Source organism: Sceloporus occidentalis, unplaced genomic scaffold (genome assembly GCF_023333645.1).
Source record: "Sceloporus occidentalis isolate IW3139 unplaced genomic scaffold, rSceOcc1.0.p SCAF_3, whole genome shotgun sequence".
Classification (NCBI taxonomy): Eukaryota; Metazoa; Chordata; class Lepidosauria; order Squamata; family Phrynosomatidae; genus Sceloporus; species Sceloporus occidentalis.
This window is the reverse complement of record NW_028316983.1, coordinates 138,000,157-138,016,955: the sequence shown is the minus strand read 5'-3', so window position 1 is coordinate 138,016,955 and position 16,799 is coordinate 138,000,157. Positions and strand designations below refer to the sequence as shown.

The following is a 16,799-nucleotide window of genomic DNA, read 5'->3' as shown; positions in this document are numbered from 1 at the left end:
AGGAATCTGTACTCAGGACAAGAGGCTACTGTCAGAACAGAACACGGAGAAACAGAATGGTTCCGAATTGGTAAAGGAGTTAGGCAAGGCTGCATTCTATCACCCTAACTATTCAACTTATATGCAGAACATATTGTAAGGAAAGCAGGCTTGGACATGGAAGAGGGAGGAGTGACAATAGGAGGAAGAAATATAAACAATCTGAGATATGATGACGACACCATAATACCAGCAGAGAACCTCACAGACCTTGAACAACTAAGGAAAATCAAAGAAGAAAGTGCAAAGGCAGGCTTACTGTTGAACATAAAGAAAGCAAAAACAATGACCATAGAGAACTTATGCACATTCAAGCCAGACAATGAGGAAATAGAAATAGTAAAAGAGTTCTCATATCTGGGATCAAACATTGATCGGAACAGAGACTGCAGCCAGGAAATCAGAAGAAAAGTAAGAATGTGGAGGGCGGCTATGAAAGAACTAGAAAAGATCATAAAATGCAAAGACATACAACTCAGCACAAAAGTCAGAATCATACAAGCCATTGTATTCCCTATTACCATGTATGGATGTGAGAGCTGGACAGTCAAGAAAGAAGATAGGAACAAAAATCAACTCATTTGAGAAGTGCTGCTGGAGAAGAGTGCTGAGGATTCCACAGACAGCCATAAGGACAAACAAATGGGACCTAGAGCAGATGAAGCTAGAAATATCCCTAGATGCTAAGATGACAAGACTTAGACTGTCATACTTTGGACACATGAGAAGGCATGAATCATTGGAAAAGACAATAATGTTAGGAATAGTGGAGGAAAATAAAAAGAGAGGAAGGCCACATGCTAGATGGATGGACTTTATTAAAGAGAACACAAATATGAGTTTGCAGGAGCTGGGCAGAACAGTAGAGGAAAGGGGGCATGAAGATGCCTCATCCATAGAGTCGTCATGGATCGAGATCGACGCGAAGGCGGTAAACAACAACAAATGTTCATAAGAGTATTAACGGAGCATTTTTGTAATGCTGTCCATGGCCTGTTACAGACAGCCAAAATAAAGCTGCTTCGAGTCACAGTGGAGGTATGGTGTTTCAATTATGCATGCGTCCTAAGAGTCCAGAAGCCTCACCAAAGCCACGCTCCAGTCTTTAGGGCTGGAGCGTGGCTTTGGTGCAACTTCTGGACTCTTAGGACGCATGCATCATTGAAACACCATACCTCCACTGTGACTCGAAGCAGCTTTATTTTGGCTGTCTGTAACAGGCCCATGTGAAATATTCAAGTGACAAGCTTAAATCCTTTTAATCTTATTGTTTCTTTAATACAAACCATTTCAAGATATACTTATGGATTAAATATAATTTTAAATTAGCCTAGAAAACTACAATTCAGAACCTGAGCAGCAGTTCTTCTACATAAGATTAATCAAGAGTAAATAGGAATGCTCTGATGTAATTCCCCAATTCAGCTGAGTCAATATAATTTGCATTTAATCTCACTGAGTATCAGTGACTTCAAACAGAAATCATTAATTTGACTAATTATTTAGTTTGTAAAAGGAAACAAATAAAACAATTAGTTAAACGCTCCCAAAAGCTCAAAAGTGCAAGAAACGTTCTTTATAGTCATGCTCAAGCGCTCAAAAAGCAACTGAACAGGAAGTCACCTTTACCTGCATGTGCAGGTAAATCCATGTTCATCATTCCCTCTTGAAAAAGAGGGGCACAAGTTAAGCTCTACATGTAAAAAAATATTTTACTGAATACTAATTGACCAATACAATTACTCATTGAAACAATCCAAATAGACCAGAGTGCTGGTTCACAAGTTATCCACGGTTGGTCCATGTAAAGTTTTCAGAAAAACAACAACGGTAGCCAATGGACAAAAGTATGGTGCAGGTCTGTCACAATAGAAATAAATACTGCTGGTCTCATACTTCAGAAGCCTGCGATGCAGTGTTGTAAAACATTTCAGAATACTGCTCTGCACAGGCAGAACTCCCATGTCCAACTGCACAGAGATTGAAAAGAACAGTTTGTAACTTTTTGAATGACAAAGCTGTACATTTTACTGGCACTTACGGTCATCTGTATCCATTTTTTCTTCATTGTTTGAAAGCTGAGAGTCATATTTAGACAGCTGCTTCTTGATTTCTGCTTCATCGTCTTCATTTTTTTTCTGATATCAAAAAGATCCCCACATATAGAAGTTATTTCAGCCACACATCTTTAGTGCTACACATTTCATAGAAAGTACTGATAGACTATGCAGAAGATATCAATTGATAATGCAGAACAGACTGCAATTTAAGAAAAAGTTAAAATACTTTAGTGAAATTTCACATTAATTTTAAAAAGCTCTAGAAACAACACAATTCAGCTTTTGCTTTTGCTTTTAGCCTAAATGAAACATTTCAAATAACTAAGAGGTGAAGCAGACGTAAGGCTTGGAGCATCATCTGCACACTGTCCCCCCAAAGCAACCAGTAGCCACACCTTTTGGCTCATGTATTTGGGGTCTAAGATTCTAATTCAAAATTCCTTCCAACAACACAATAGATTTAACACAACAGATTTAGCATAAATCTCTTTTAAAAGCCTACCTTTCAGTTATTTACTTAGCTGATAATTTACCCCCTAAATTAAGGTTTTGATTGATACTATGTGTGATATCTGATAAAATGCTCTTTCCTTATATAGTTAGAGGAGGGGTGCACAACTTTCAGATGGCCAAGGGGGCACTTTTCACTTCAGTCAAATACTTAGGGACACACTTTAAAAGGAGGCATGATCTAATCAGAAATAAAACTCCCTCAAGCCGTGTTAACCCACCAAACCACTACCTTTAGGTGGTTGTGGGACTACATGCCCCTGTTAGCAAAGTGCAGTTAACGACAACAAAAGCTCACTCAGACTCATTAAGATTTATTTGGAAAGATTAGTTTCTTTTGTGATTTTTTAAATATCATGAAGCCATAGAAAAGGCATCCGCTTCTATTTATTTGGCAGGGGAGGGAAGCATACCTTGAATAGGCTGGCTGGGGAGAAACCTGACAAATTTGTTTCTCGTGATTCCTAGAGAGCATGGGAAGAGGGGCCTTATTAGCAAAAGGAACTTTTTTAAAAAATTGGGAGTGAGGGAGTATTAGGCTGTGTGGTACCTTGGAGAACTGCATGTAATTCACTGGCCATATTTTGCCCGCCACATAATAGAGAAAGCATTTTAAGTCTCAAAGATTTCATTGGAAGGAACAAAGCAGAAGCTTATTTTCCTATGGAAACCAATAGTAATAAAGCACAACAATTCTGCTTACTATTCTGGCCAGACTCTACTCCATTACAAGTCAGGCAGGTCTGAAGGTTGGACAGATACAATCAATATTCCCTGATCTTTCAAAAAACGTATGTGTGTGAGTGAAAACCTGTTTTCCTACCTTTTTTTTCTTGTCTTTAAACTGTTTAATTAAAGTGATTAAGTGCTCAACAAGGAACATAAAATATAGTCCTCCAAGTGCTGTGAGGCCCTTCCAGGTAGAATCCAAATAAGCATTTTCTTCTGTATTTTCAAATACAAGATGCTTAAAAGAGGGATCTTTATTGTGTTCTACTACTGGCTTCTCATGATGATGATGATGGCTTCCATGAGACTAAATGTGAAAAAGAAAAAAACAAAAACAAATTCAGACAAATTTCGACACAGAACAAGATGGGACAAAGGCCATTCTTCTGGCCTTAATTTATGTGTACGTGTGTGCTTTCAAGTCATCTGTCAACTTATGGCAATCCCATGAATTTCACATATTTTTTTAAAGCAAGGAATATACAAAGGTGATTTTGTCTGTCCCTTCCTCTGAAATATTGCCTAAGTACCCGGTAGTCATTGGCAATCTCCCATCCAAATGTTAACCAGGGCTGACCCTGCTTAGCATACTGCAGGCATGTCTAGTATGATTAACTGGCAGGAAAGCCCAGAGAACTCAAGAGAGTTTTGGGTACAGATGACTGGGTTGCCAGAGAACAACATGCTTGCAGCCTGAAAATCAGGATAATGACCAAACTAACTGCTTGTCTACACTGGCCAAAATTCCCAAACCCACCCTGTGGCTGCCTCAATTTGTAACACAACATACAACTCTTTTTGGAGTAAAACTGCTGTTTTGGGGCTTTAAATTGGATTTAAAGTTTAACAAATTTGCTCCAGATTTTTCTAGAAAATCCAGAGTTTCTGACATGTGGACACCTGGATCAGGCTGGGTTTGGGTGGGTGGCAATTGTCCCCAATTTTTCTTTTTGAATGACCAGTGCCTACTTCCCACCTGCTCCAAGCCAAACCACTTGTTGCCAAAAAAAAGTTCCTTTATGCTCTGGTCATCACCTTCTCAAGCAAGCACCCCCCTGGCAGATTCCTGCTGTCAGCATTTCACTTGTCTGGCATCAGAACAAGGCACCAAGTGATGTAATCAATCTCATGCCAGGGCAAACAAGATATTGACTGCAGGGATCCAAAGATGGCTGGGGTGACAGTGGCAGTCACAGCACCCCCAGGAAGAAAAGTAGAAGAAGTGGTGCTCATTCACTTTCAGACTTGGGCAAGGTGTAGACAGGAAGATGGTGCAGGACTGCCTTCACACCGGTAAGTATAGTGCTAACAGGTTATAGCTGGGACAGCTCCAGGGCAAAAAACCTTGATTTGTACCTGAATTATTTATGCCCACGTAGTCAAGCCCTTCATATGACCCATGCTATGGAAAAGGTAGATAGAAATTACCCATTCCCTGCACAATACTAGAACTTTATCTTCCAATGAATCTGGACAGGGTGATTTCATGACTAGCAAGACCAATACTCCTGAATCAAGGGCAGTATGCCTCAAAGAGTCAGATACATGGACCACTGCCCTAATTACTGTCTTGTGATTCCCCAGAGCTACCTGTTCAACATGCTAGAAAACACAATGCTGAACTAGACAAGTCTTTGTTTTGATCTACCATGACTCTTAATATTTGTACAATATCAAATGCAGAAAATTAATCAACATACATTTTTAAAAAGGGAGCATTCTTGGGAGTGACAGGAATGAGACCACCTGTCGCACCATCCAGCTATACCTTTCACCAGGCACTTAAGTGAATTATTACTATAGAGTATTTCGTGGTGAAGAGGAAATGCTCATACACCTCCTTTCCAGTCCTGGTGCTGCTTGGCCTCTTATCACTATCTTCATTTTGAAATGTGCATGTTTATTACATTGCATACAACATCAGGGCTAGGTTTTTCCTATGTCTGTAAGGAAAAGAGCACCCAATACAGAATAGTCTTGAAATTAGATACAGAATATAGCACGATCACATTAAATCAATTGTTTTATTATACCTGCATCCCAAGCAGAGTGTGGAATAAAGCAGGGCTGCCATGATGCTGCTGTTCCCTACTTGTAGGCTTTTTTTTTCAACCACATGATACTACCTAACTCTAAATGCCCAATTAATACAGGTGCCCAGTTGATATAAGTTAATACCACATGTTCCCTTAATACAAATGAGACAATACTTAATACTTACATGTGGAAGGAGATGTAAAAGAGCATCACCGCTTAAAGTACCAACTGCTAATGCCACAAGGAAACTTAATAGAAATTTGAAAAATACTCGATTCATAAGAGGTACCAATATTACACCCAGTAATGAAAGAAAACTGATGATGGAAATGGATATAAATCCACCAATCCAAGCTGGAAAAGAGAAAGAAAAACATTTATGAAATTCTTCAACCAGACATTGCAATCTCAAATAAAAGAATTCTTATTTCCACATGATTTCTGAAAAGAACTTGTAAAATCTCGAGTGGCACACAAATATCTTACAATTGCTTTGTTTTCTCTAGCATTCAGCATAAGAATTTTTTTAACTGAGATGACTGGATATATAGCATTTTGAGAACTATTTGAAATTGCCTTTTGGGACACAACCACAAAAGCTTTACTTAGAGAGGGAAATCCAAATTAAATTTTATTCAACATTCTGTTTTTAGTACACATTTTTAAAAGGTGGTGTTAATAAGGAAATCTTGACATCACCAACAAACCTACCTACTTGCAATGAAAATGTTTTTGGAGGCGTTTCTGCCTTTTCACTTGTTGTGTGAATTAAACAATATCTGCCATCAATTTGATTAACAATAGCTGGACAAAGATAACTGAAGTCTGTAGCTGTTAACAAAACTTGTGTGCTTATTCCATGAGAAAGCATGAGTTTTGATGCATTGAAGCACTGCAAAAGAGGGAAAAAATCAAGAAAGCATATTCATAACAATTAGGAGATCTAACTGATAAGCGTCAAGTGTTTTGTTAAAAAATAACAACATAAAACAAGAAAAAGCAACTTTACCCATGTCATTATACAACAGTAAACAAAATTAGTGATCTTATACATACTTCTCTAGTTAACAACTGTACATATAAGCAACAAGTTTTGCAAGTCAAAGCAGGCTTTGAATATACCTCCATCATCAGGACCTCAGTGCATGTGCTAATGCCCCTTCCATTAACTTAAACAGCTAAACACTGAAACTGATTATCAGAGGTACCTGGTAATAGAGGTACCTAAAGGGGCAAAGTAAAGCAAAAACACACAAAATGTTTTATTACAGACTGACCAATCTTTTACACTGGATTACTTGGTAGAATTCCAAATACAAACAAGCAAATTCAATTACAAACAATCTGACTTATGAACACAAGTAGTATTATAAGAATAGTCATTCAATATTATTTGTTATCGTGATTTTAATTTTCTTCATTATACGTTTTCTTCATTATAACATGGAGGACGATATATCAGGTCCCTCCTCCCCCAACTTCCAGTAGCCACAGATACATATTTTTTACCTTGTAACTGCCGGCATATACAGTTGGCCCTTCTTATACACAGATTTTTTTATACATGGATCAAGCATCCATGGCTTGAAAATATTCAAAAAAAGTATAAATTTCAAGCACTAAACCTTGATTTTTCCATTTTATATAAGGGAAACCATTTTGTTATGCCACTGTATTTAATGGGGCTTGAGCATACACAGATTTTGTTACTCACGGGGGTTCCTGGAACCAAACCCCAGCAGATAACAATGGTCCACTGTATATTCATGCTTAAATCTATAAATTTTAGCCAAAAAATTGACCCAAATACCCTGGATCAACGTATCCAATGTAAGTACTGGGTCAATGTAAGTACTGTACTTTAACTCCTATCAAAAAAAGGAACCATCCCCTTCTCTGAGTAGAGTGATGAAAGGTTAGTCTGTCCCAGGAGCACCTAAAAGGCAAGAGGTTAGTCTGTCCCAGGAGCACCTAAAAGAAGCACCAAACCCCACTACCTTCTCTACCGCACCACTGTAGAGCTAAATGGACTTCTCATCTAAACCTAATGATAACTGATTTGTTGGCCTCAGATCGTTTTCAATGCCTCTAACTTGCCTTGATATCAGCAGAGTTGCTGGATGTATTATTAAAGAACTATACTACACTTATCCAAGAGTTACACCAGCATCTATTATTTAATGGTAGCACGCCACTGAGATTACAACTAAAGACTCTTTCACACAGGAGGCTTACCTGTGAGTAAATCACCATGAAATTGTTAGAAATCGTAAAAGAAGCATGATTGGGGTTCACATCCCCATGCGCTTCTCCAGTGAGTAAATCGTCAGGGCTCGCTACTCCTGTCAGTGAATCGTCCTTGGAGCCACCATTTGGTGATAATGAGATATTCCGTTAATGCCAAATAGTGGCTCCATGTAGATTCACTAATGGAAGAAGCGAACCCCAACACCTCCATGACAATTTTCTCACGGGAGAAGCACACAGTGGTGTGAACCCCAATCATGCTTCTTTTACAATTTCTAACGATTTCATGATAATTTACTCTCCAGAAAGCCTCCTGTGTTACTCAAAACTATGGTTTGGTACTACATTTGTGTATCTTTGTCAGCTTTTCTGGGTTCAAAGCAGGTAAAGTTATCACATTAAAGTGAAAGGCTATAATCACTGCTAGTGTAGTTGCCATTTTCTTTGCTTTGCCTTTTCACCCATTTTGATACATATGCATTTTCTGAGGTCTGTCTGGGCCTGGTCGCCTCCCACAACCGTGGCACAGCTACTGTTTACCATAGTTCCTTCTTCATTCACCCAGTCTTTAAGGTAAACATAAACAGTTATGTCTGCCAGAATTTTGTAAATTCTTTGGCACCATTTTCCTTTGCTTTGTCTATTACATCCTTTGTTACATGCCCCTAGGTTTTACCCTTGACTAACAGATCATAATAAATCAATAATTCTGGCCCTCAAACCTGCCCTCAACTTGTAAGTCAATGCATATGGTAAGTGTGAGACAGAAGTATTACATCACTATGAACATTAATTAATCTTAATACTATTGTGAAGTTTATCCAGAAGAACTCAGTCCCAGTGTCCTCACCCCAAATGCTCTGAGCTAAACCTTTCTAGATCCACCAGTTTGTGCCTCAAGCCACACAGAATAGGAATAGGGTTGAAATAGACAATCTTTTTTTAAAAACTTCATAAATCATGGAATTCCTACTTTCAGCTTTCATAGGTAAGCTGAAAAAGAAAATAAATTAAAACAAAATCAGTTTTATAGTCTCTTGGGGAAAGTACAAGCTTGTTTAGTGGAAACTTTGACACCTTGACTACAGTGACAGAAACACCATGCAGACAGACTATATCCACAGGAATTTAAAAATGACTGTACTGTACTTAAAAAAAAATCTGACAAAGGTATTTTACAAGGGTTGAGTTTCTTCATAATTGACTATAAAAGTGGTAGAGCACTGCTAAAAGTGAGAGAGAAGAAAGCCTGTTACACAGACAGTTATCATAACAGGGCTTTCAGCTACTCTTCTTATTTTTAGTTTTGGACAATATCAGATCTTTTCATACTTTGATTTAATCCCAAGTGATTTCTGTCCCCTGGTTTCTTATCAATGAACACACAGATTTATTTATTCTCTTGAGGTGATCAAGCAACAGACTGGATTGCTAGATTGACAGCTCACTTTCAGTAATACAATAAATGCCCTATTATGCCACTTCTAACATCTACATCTTCAAATCAGGTATTTTCGATATTGCTTTTTTAAAAAATTAAGCTGCATAAATCTGGCAACAAAAGCCAGTTTTGTAGTCAAACATATTGGCTGCAGGAAATTCAATTTTTAGCCCAGGATTTCAGAGAGATACAATTCAGGTAAACAAAATTATATTATTTCAAGAGGTCTTTAGCCCCTAAAATTGGTTTTAAATCTGGTTATTAATTTTTTAAAAGAATGTTTTAATCTATTTTATTGTCCATAACTTTTGAGAACAATGATGGGAAGAAATGCAATAAATCAATACCTTTAAATAACAGCAAAAACTTATTTTCCTAAGCCCACGTATCAGAATAGAGACAGAGAGAGCAAATGGGAAGGACTATGAAAAACAACATTACGGCTATGGACTAATCTAGGAATCATGGTTTTGTGGTCATGTTTTATATCTGTTGGACAGCATGCAGCAAGGGTGGATATATACAGCCTGATTGTGGCCCTTTGCGAGGTCAAATGTGACCCTTCCTCCCACCTCTTAAAAAAAATGTTTAGCCAAAAAGTCATTTCATCCATCAAGACGGTTAGAAACCAATTTGCAAAGATGTACAATGTTGTTTTCAAGGGGCTCCCCTCTATGAAATGGGGGCAAGGTCACTTCTGGTTGCCTTTAATGAGGGCTACAATAAGAGACTTCTGGAGCTCCAGAAGGACCCAAAAATGGATCAAAGTGGCCATGTGAGCTATGGAGCATGCTTACCCTGGCATATGGAAATAAATGGAGTGTGTGTGATTTAACGTCCAGTTATGTGACCCACAGAAGTGGGACATCCGTGCTATCATGGGTTCTACGTTACCTATATCTACAAATAGAATTCCAGCATGAAAATCCAGGAACAACTCCTCTACCCGAAAACACCTCAACTGACCTGTACATGTATTTCTATGATAGTGGAAAGCACTGACAGAATACACAACAAAAAACATAAAGACCAGAAATTGTTAACTTGTGGCCTTCCCTCAACTTTCACCAACTGGATAGGGCTGATGGAAGTCACATTACAAGATCAAGAGGACCACAGTTGCCCACCCATGAATTAGATAATCAATTTTTGCCAAGAAAAAATACTTCCAAATACCTCTTGCGTAACTGGTTTTCTTATTTTAGAATACATGTAGCTTCCGCTTTCAGATTCCTTTGTGAGGGTGAGCGATTCATTTGCTTTTTCATTTGCCTGTAAACTCATATTGTTGCTTTCTAACTCAACGCTGGGATTGGGGCTAGCAATGCTTGTATGTGTAGATTTCAATTCTGCAGCCTCTGAATGCTCTAGCAGAGGGTTATCCTCCATGGCCATAGTGTAGGTGGATGCAGTTATAGTAACTGTGGTGCTCTTGGTATTCATAGGGCCCTGCTGGTGCTCTGTATGCTCTTTTGCATGATTATTGTGGACATCTTTGTTTCCGTTACCAGATTCATCATGAGGACAAACTGTTTTCTCAGCTTTTGTAGTGGGAGCATCCTGATTGTGATGATGATGATGGTGCTCGTGATCTAGGGAAATTCTTTTCATTTTCTCAATGCCCATATTTCGTAACAGTTTTCTAAATCCTTCAACAGTCAAAGTATTGTTCTCCCCATAACGAGAGAAGAGTTCCAGAAGGTGACATCTCTGCATATACTTGGCCAAATCAACATTGATCCCAGCTGCCATCTCAGGAATGAGTTTCTCTGTTGTTTGTGAAATAGTGGCTGGTTCCAAGCCATGGTAACAGGCTCCACAAAGTAAAAGGAGGAAAATTATATGAAGCTTAATTGCCATTGTAGAGTCCTGCAAGAAGAGAATGAGATAAGGGGGAAAATCAAGAAAATTCCTCATGCTTCCAATTCTGGAACTGACTCAATAGCAATAAAAAGAATATTTTACAGAAACCACTGAAAATGTACAAATATTTTATTACAGTGGGCCCTTTGTATACACAGGGGATCCGTTCGGGACCACCACCACCAACCCGCGTATGGCAAAAACCACAGGACCTCAAGTCCTGTTTATTTCTATGGCATGCGCTCCCGCACGTGTGCCATTTTAAGTCCATGGGCTTGCCATGCACAGACGCGTAAGTCCGCATATGGCAAGCCCGCGTATGGAGAGGGCGGGTTGTATATTTCAAAAAGTGACTATTCTGTAATTATGAGTAGAATCTGTTACACGCTGTTGCAGTGTTGAGAACACTTCTGGTTAGGATTCCAGCCAGTCAGCCACACTCTCTACCAGCCAGCATACTTCACTCCACTCTCACAATTTATTTTCCTGCCCACTCAAAATGTCAACATTCTGTGTGTTCAGAGACTGTTCATTTTTCACAGAACTGTTTTGGGCTTCCCTTTATCATTTTCCTTGCTGAAGGGTTTTTTTTTGGGGGGGAGGGGAATTGTTTTGGTAGTTCTGCACACCTTGGGATCCCCAAGTCTGTCAACGCATCCATGTTGTGAGAAGATGCTGGCTTGAATACATAGGGTACAACACACAGAGGAAATGCCAGCATTCACCCCTCTAACAGACTAAACATTAATATCCTCCAGAATGAATCAATGAATATACTGTAAATATATAATTAAATAAGCTCAAATTATCATAGCAACTACAATATAATAATTAAAGAATACTAGCTATCCAAGACCAATTGGCTCAAAAAGTTTTTCCATGGATTCAAGTATCTATGGCTTGAAAATATTCCAAAAAATACATAAATTACAAAAAGCAAACCTCTATTTTGCCATTTTATATAAAGAACACCATTTTACTATTCACTGTATTTAATGGGACTTGAACAGCCAAAAGTTTTGGTATCCATGGGGGAGCCTGGAACCAAACCTCAGCTGATACAAAGGGCCCACTGTAAGTTGTTTTAATTATTGTGTAGCCACACATTTATGTATACTTCATAAACAGTATACTATTAATTACAACACAGTACATGTAATAAGTTTTAAAACAACGTTATCCCATCCCACGCAATCAATTATCAAGGCAGCATCAAAATATATGTATATATCCACAAATTTCCATCTCAAATGCTTGTTTGAACAGGTTAAGTTTCTTACTAGAGCTTCTAAACTTTTACAAGACTTGGCTCAGTCCTACAATATAAGCTGTTTTCTGCTATCTATTCTCTCAACAATATGACCTTATGCGAAGATGAAACAATATTTCACAAATACACTTTACTGTCTGGGAGGAAGGGCATCTCGAATATGGCACAAGAAAAACTACAAAGGCTTGAAGGCCCCAGGCCAGTAAGAGGTTTATAGGTAATTACCACCAGTAATAAAACAATATGGAAAGAATAATGTCATCATTTTAAGTCATGCCTAGACCAGCATTGAAGAATTATAGCAATTTAGTATGAGGACACACTAGATAGAAAGCATGTTTTTCTTAGTGATTCTAGATCCCCCTAATTACAATCTAGCAAAGAGTTTTATTTTAAACTGTAGATCTATTCCATGCTATGGAGCTATCAGCTGCTCCAGCAATAGTTAAACAAATAAACTCTCACAGAAAGACCATTTCAGAGAAGAAGTTTGGCCTGTGTTTGAAATTCTCTCTTCCCACCTCTAAGACTGCTCTCTCCTCGGTGTTCCATATTTTTTCACTAACGGAAACCTGTACATGGCTTTTAAAAGATCTAAAGTACTTAGGTTAACAACTTGCTGGATATAAAATAAGATTTCTGGATTTAGAAAAAGATGTGTCCCGCTAACTAATCAAAATGTGTTACATTCAAGAAGCTCAATTTTTTCTTCCTTTCAACATAGCAGCGATTCTTTATACATGCCTCATTGTTAATCAGATCCATGAAAATATATCATTTCACTTATTTCATGTCTTCAAAGACATCAATAAGAGTCAATAGGTCCAAGACTAAAGAACGCAAGGGAAAGAAACAGGCCTCTTCCCAAAAAAATAAAACCTATTATTATTATTATTAAAGAAAAAGACCAGACTAAAGAAATAGTCTAACATACAGGTGGGAATATTGTACCCCTCCCCAGTCCACATGGAGCCCTGGACTGTAAACTACTGAAAATGTTTTTGGCTCAAACCTGGAAGACTCCTGGAGCAGTGATTCTGAATCAAGATACAAGCCTCTCCTGCTTAACATGTTACCCTGAAAAAGGTTCTTACTAACCTAGAAATGCAAATGCTAAGGATCTGTCACTGGACTTGCACAGCTTGTCCACCTTCAGTTATCTAGTCTGAAGAGCAGTGGTGCCCAAAGTGATGCTTCTTATTTCCCCACTGCCACCTACTGACTTAACAATTGCTCATGTTGGCTTCAAACAGAAGACAAATCAGGCAGACTTTTAAAAGTGATAAGATAGGGAGATCTTTTACAGGTGCTTTAGTATAGTGGAGCCCATGGCCAAGAAATGGTACTCTCACTGAGAGCAGAGGTGAAGGCACACAGGCCTCCAGCAAGCTTCAATAGTTCTGCAAAAGAGTATATTAGGACACGTCACAGCTTGATCTGTGGGGGCGAAAAAAGCTGCATCTGCTGGAATTCCTCTCCCACACAGCTATTATAATGGTACAGGAAGTCAAACTTGGGAATGCTGATTTTTTTGGGATCAGCTTCCAGAATTGCCAGCCAGTGAGGCCAAGGAACATGGCAGTCAGGGCAGTGCCACTCAAACTGATGGCTCCTGGACCAGTGTACATCCACAAGGCATTGGTTGCTCTTCCATTAAGTTTCCAAAAAGGAAAGGAACATTTGTAGCCAATGATCACAAATGTAGGCCTGTTACAGACTGCCAAAATAAAGCTGCTTCGGGTCTCTTTGGAGGTATGCTATGTAAATGATGCATGGGTCCTAAGAGTCTGGAGGTCGCGCCAAAGCCACACTCCATTCCTATGCCCTGGAGTGCAGCTTCCGGATTCTTAGGATGCATGCATCATTTAAACAGCATACCTCCAAAGAGACCCGAAGCAGCTTTATTTTCGCAGTCTGTAACAGGCTGTAGTGTATTGCTCCCTGACGCATTAGGAGGGGAAAAGCCAGTTCCCATCAGGTAGCTCAAGAAGCATTGGGCTAGGACATTGTGAGAGTTATAGTTTCAAGTGACTTTTCCAGGCTTTAAATAGAATAGCCCAGTGTCTTCCTTGGTTTATGGCGAAAGGCACTTCTTGTAACATCTGCTTCAGGTTTGAGGCCATCAGGAAGGACCACAAAGAGGACACAAAGGCAGCAGCCAGACCATATATATCTAATTCAAAATATAAACAGTAATAAAGCATAAAATTTAATTTTTCAAAATGAACCAACAACCTACAGTAATAGTTTTTTGTGGCTCTGTTCTAGAAGAGTTTATTCCTGACATTTTGCCTGCATCTGTGGCTGGCATCTTCAGAGAATCTACAGTAAAATGGATTACCAGATTCTAATTTTGGGGTGTGTGTGTGTGTATATATGTTGTGTGCCTTCAAGTTGTTTTTTACTATATGGCAACCCTGGGGTTTTCTTGGCAAGTTTCTTCAGAGGAGGTTTGTCACTGACATCCTCTGAGGCTGAGTGAGTGCGACTGGCCCAAGGACACCTGGAGGATTCGAACTCTTGTCTCTAGAGCCCCAGTCCAACACAAGAGAGAGACAGAGAGAATGTAGAGAGCCTGTGTGGTTTGAATGTAGGTCTCTGAAGACCAAGGTTTGATTCCCTGGTCAGCCATGAAACCCACGCAATGACCTTGGGCAAGTCACACTCTCTCAGTGTCCTCTGAAGAAAATTCCCATGACAAGTTCATCTCAGGATCCCCATAAAGTCAAAAATGACTTTTGAGAGAGACGCACAACATATATACAGGTATATACATTCACACACACACACAGAATCATAGAGTTGGAAGAGACCACAAGGGCCATCCAGTCCAACCCCCTGCCATGCAGGAACTCTCAGTCAAAGCATCCTCAACAGATGGCCATCCGGCCTCTGCTTAAAGACCTCCAAAGAAGGAGACTCCAGCACTAGTCCAAGTAGACCACAAGTAGAACGTGAGTCAACAGTGTGATGCGGCAGCTAAAAAGGCTAATGCGATTTTAGGTTGCATCAATAGAAGTATAGTGTCTAAATGAAGGGAAGTAATAGTGCCACTCTCTTCTGCTTTGGTTAAGCCTCACCTGGAATATTGTGTCCAGTTCTGGGCACTACAATTCAAAAAGGATGTTGAGAAACTGGAGAGTATCCAAAGGAGGGCCACCAAAATGGTGAAGGGTCTAGAAACCATGTCCTATGAGGAACGACTCAGGGAGCTGGGGATGTTTAGCCTGGAGAAGAGAAGGTTAAGAGGTGATATGATAGACTGAAGGGTTGTCATATTGAGGAGGGAGCAAGCTTGTTTTCTGCTGCTCTAGAGAACAGGAGCCGGAGCAATGGATGCAAGCTCCATGAAAAGAGATTCCAGGTCAACATTAGGAGGACAGTAAGGGCTGTTCGACAGTGGAAGATATAATTGGAGTGTAGTGGAGTCTCCTTCCTTGGAAGTCTTTAAGCAGAGGCTGGATGGCCCTCTGTCAATGGGGATGCTTGGATGGAGAGTTCCTGCATGGCAGAAGGGGGTAGGGCTGGGTGGCCCTGGGGGGTCTCTTCCCATCTAGTCAGTGTTTAATGGACCCACTAATATTGGTGAGGTGCCAATCCCTTAGAATATCCTCAGTCTTTGTGAGTGACAAAGATGGCCTCTGTGTGATTTAGTTTCAGTTACTGAGGGAGCCTTTTTGTTTGTTTATTGGCGGGGTTCTGGTTCAAGCTCCTCCATTTGCAGCTTTGGGGTGCCCTCAGCCCTTCCCCTGGATGCCCATTTGCCTTAAGGGTCTCAGCCCAGCCCTGCCCTTGGTCGGAGGTAGACTGCCCCTATACAGGGAGGCTTTGCTCTCTGGTCCCCCCGCCCCCTCCCTTTTCCATCTCCTAGGCAACGGGAGCGGGGCGGAAGTGCTGCTCACGCTCACGCGCCCCTCGCCCTCCACGTACCGCGAGGCTTCACACAACGGCAACGGCAACACTCCTTCTTTCCTTTCTCCCTTCCTCGCGCAAAGCGGCTCTTGCTGCAGCCCGCCGGCCTACAGCGCAGGGTTGGCCCCGCCCACTCCCGCTAGCGAAACATCTCGACCAATCAGAACGCACGGAAGCGTCATGAGGGGCTGTGGAGGACCAATAGGATCCGTCTCAGTGGGATAGGAAGCCGGGAGGGAAAGGGCCAGACAAAAGAGAGAGCGAGCTTCTCTAGTGCGCGGCAGGGCCCACGTGGTGGGAGGGGGCGCAGTGCGCGCATGCGCAGTCCAGCAGTGAGGGAGGGAGCCATTTGCTTTTTGTTCTCATTCCCACACATATATATATATATAGCTTTATTTATACCCCGCTTCTCTGTCCAAGGACAATCCAAAGTGGCTTACTAAGCTAAAGAAATCCATACAATACACACATATAGTAACCCAATTATTCCCTCCCTCCCCTTAAACATCATTTAAACACAATAACAATAATAAACACTATACATTGTGGTTTGTTTTGGCACAATGTTTGTTGGCAGAGATAGTTCAACGTCTCACAAAGCTACAGTTCTGAGATTCCCACAGCACTGGGCCGTGGAAGTTAAAAGCGGTGTCAAGCCGGATTGTTTCTGCAGCGTATCATTTACACAGCA

General features: G+C 40.2%; 1 protein-coding gene across 1 annotated transcript in view; it reads right to left on the bottom strand.

Moving 5' to 3' along the window:
- SLC39A6 (solute carrier family 39 member 6) overlaps positions 1 to 16,246 on the bottom strand; it is a 30,870-nt gene extending 14,624 nt beyond the window's left edge. The window contains exons 1-6 of the mRNA XM_089516424.1: positions 16,127 to 16,246; positions 10,240 to 10,932; positions 6,087 to 6,267; positions 5,560 to 5,729; positions 3,433 to 3,645; positions 2,081 to 2,177 (exon numbers count right to left, since the gene is read on the bottom strand). Of these exons, the coding sequence (XP_089372550.1) occupies positions 2,081 to 2,177; positions 3,433 to 3,645; positions 5,560 to 5,729; positions 6,087 to 6,267; positions 10,240 to 10,923 (1,345 nt within the window). The 5' untranslated portion in view covers positions 10,924 to 10,932; positions 16,127 to 16,246. The remainder of the gene's footprint in view (positions 1 to 2,080; positions 2,178 to 3,432; positions 3,646 to 5,559; positions 5,730 to 6,086; positions 6,268 to 10,239; positions 10,933 to 16,126) is intronic.
- Positions 16,247 to 16,799: the final 553 nt, after the last annotated feature.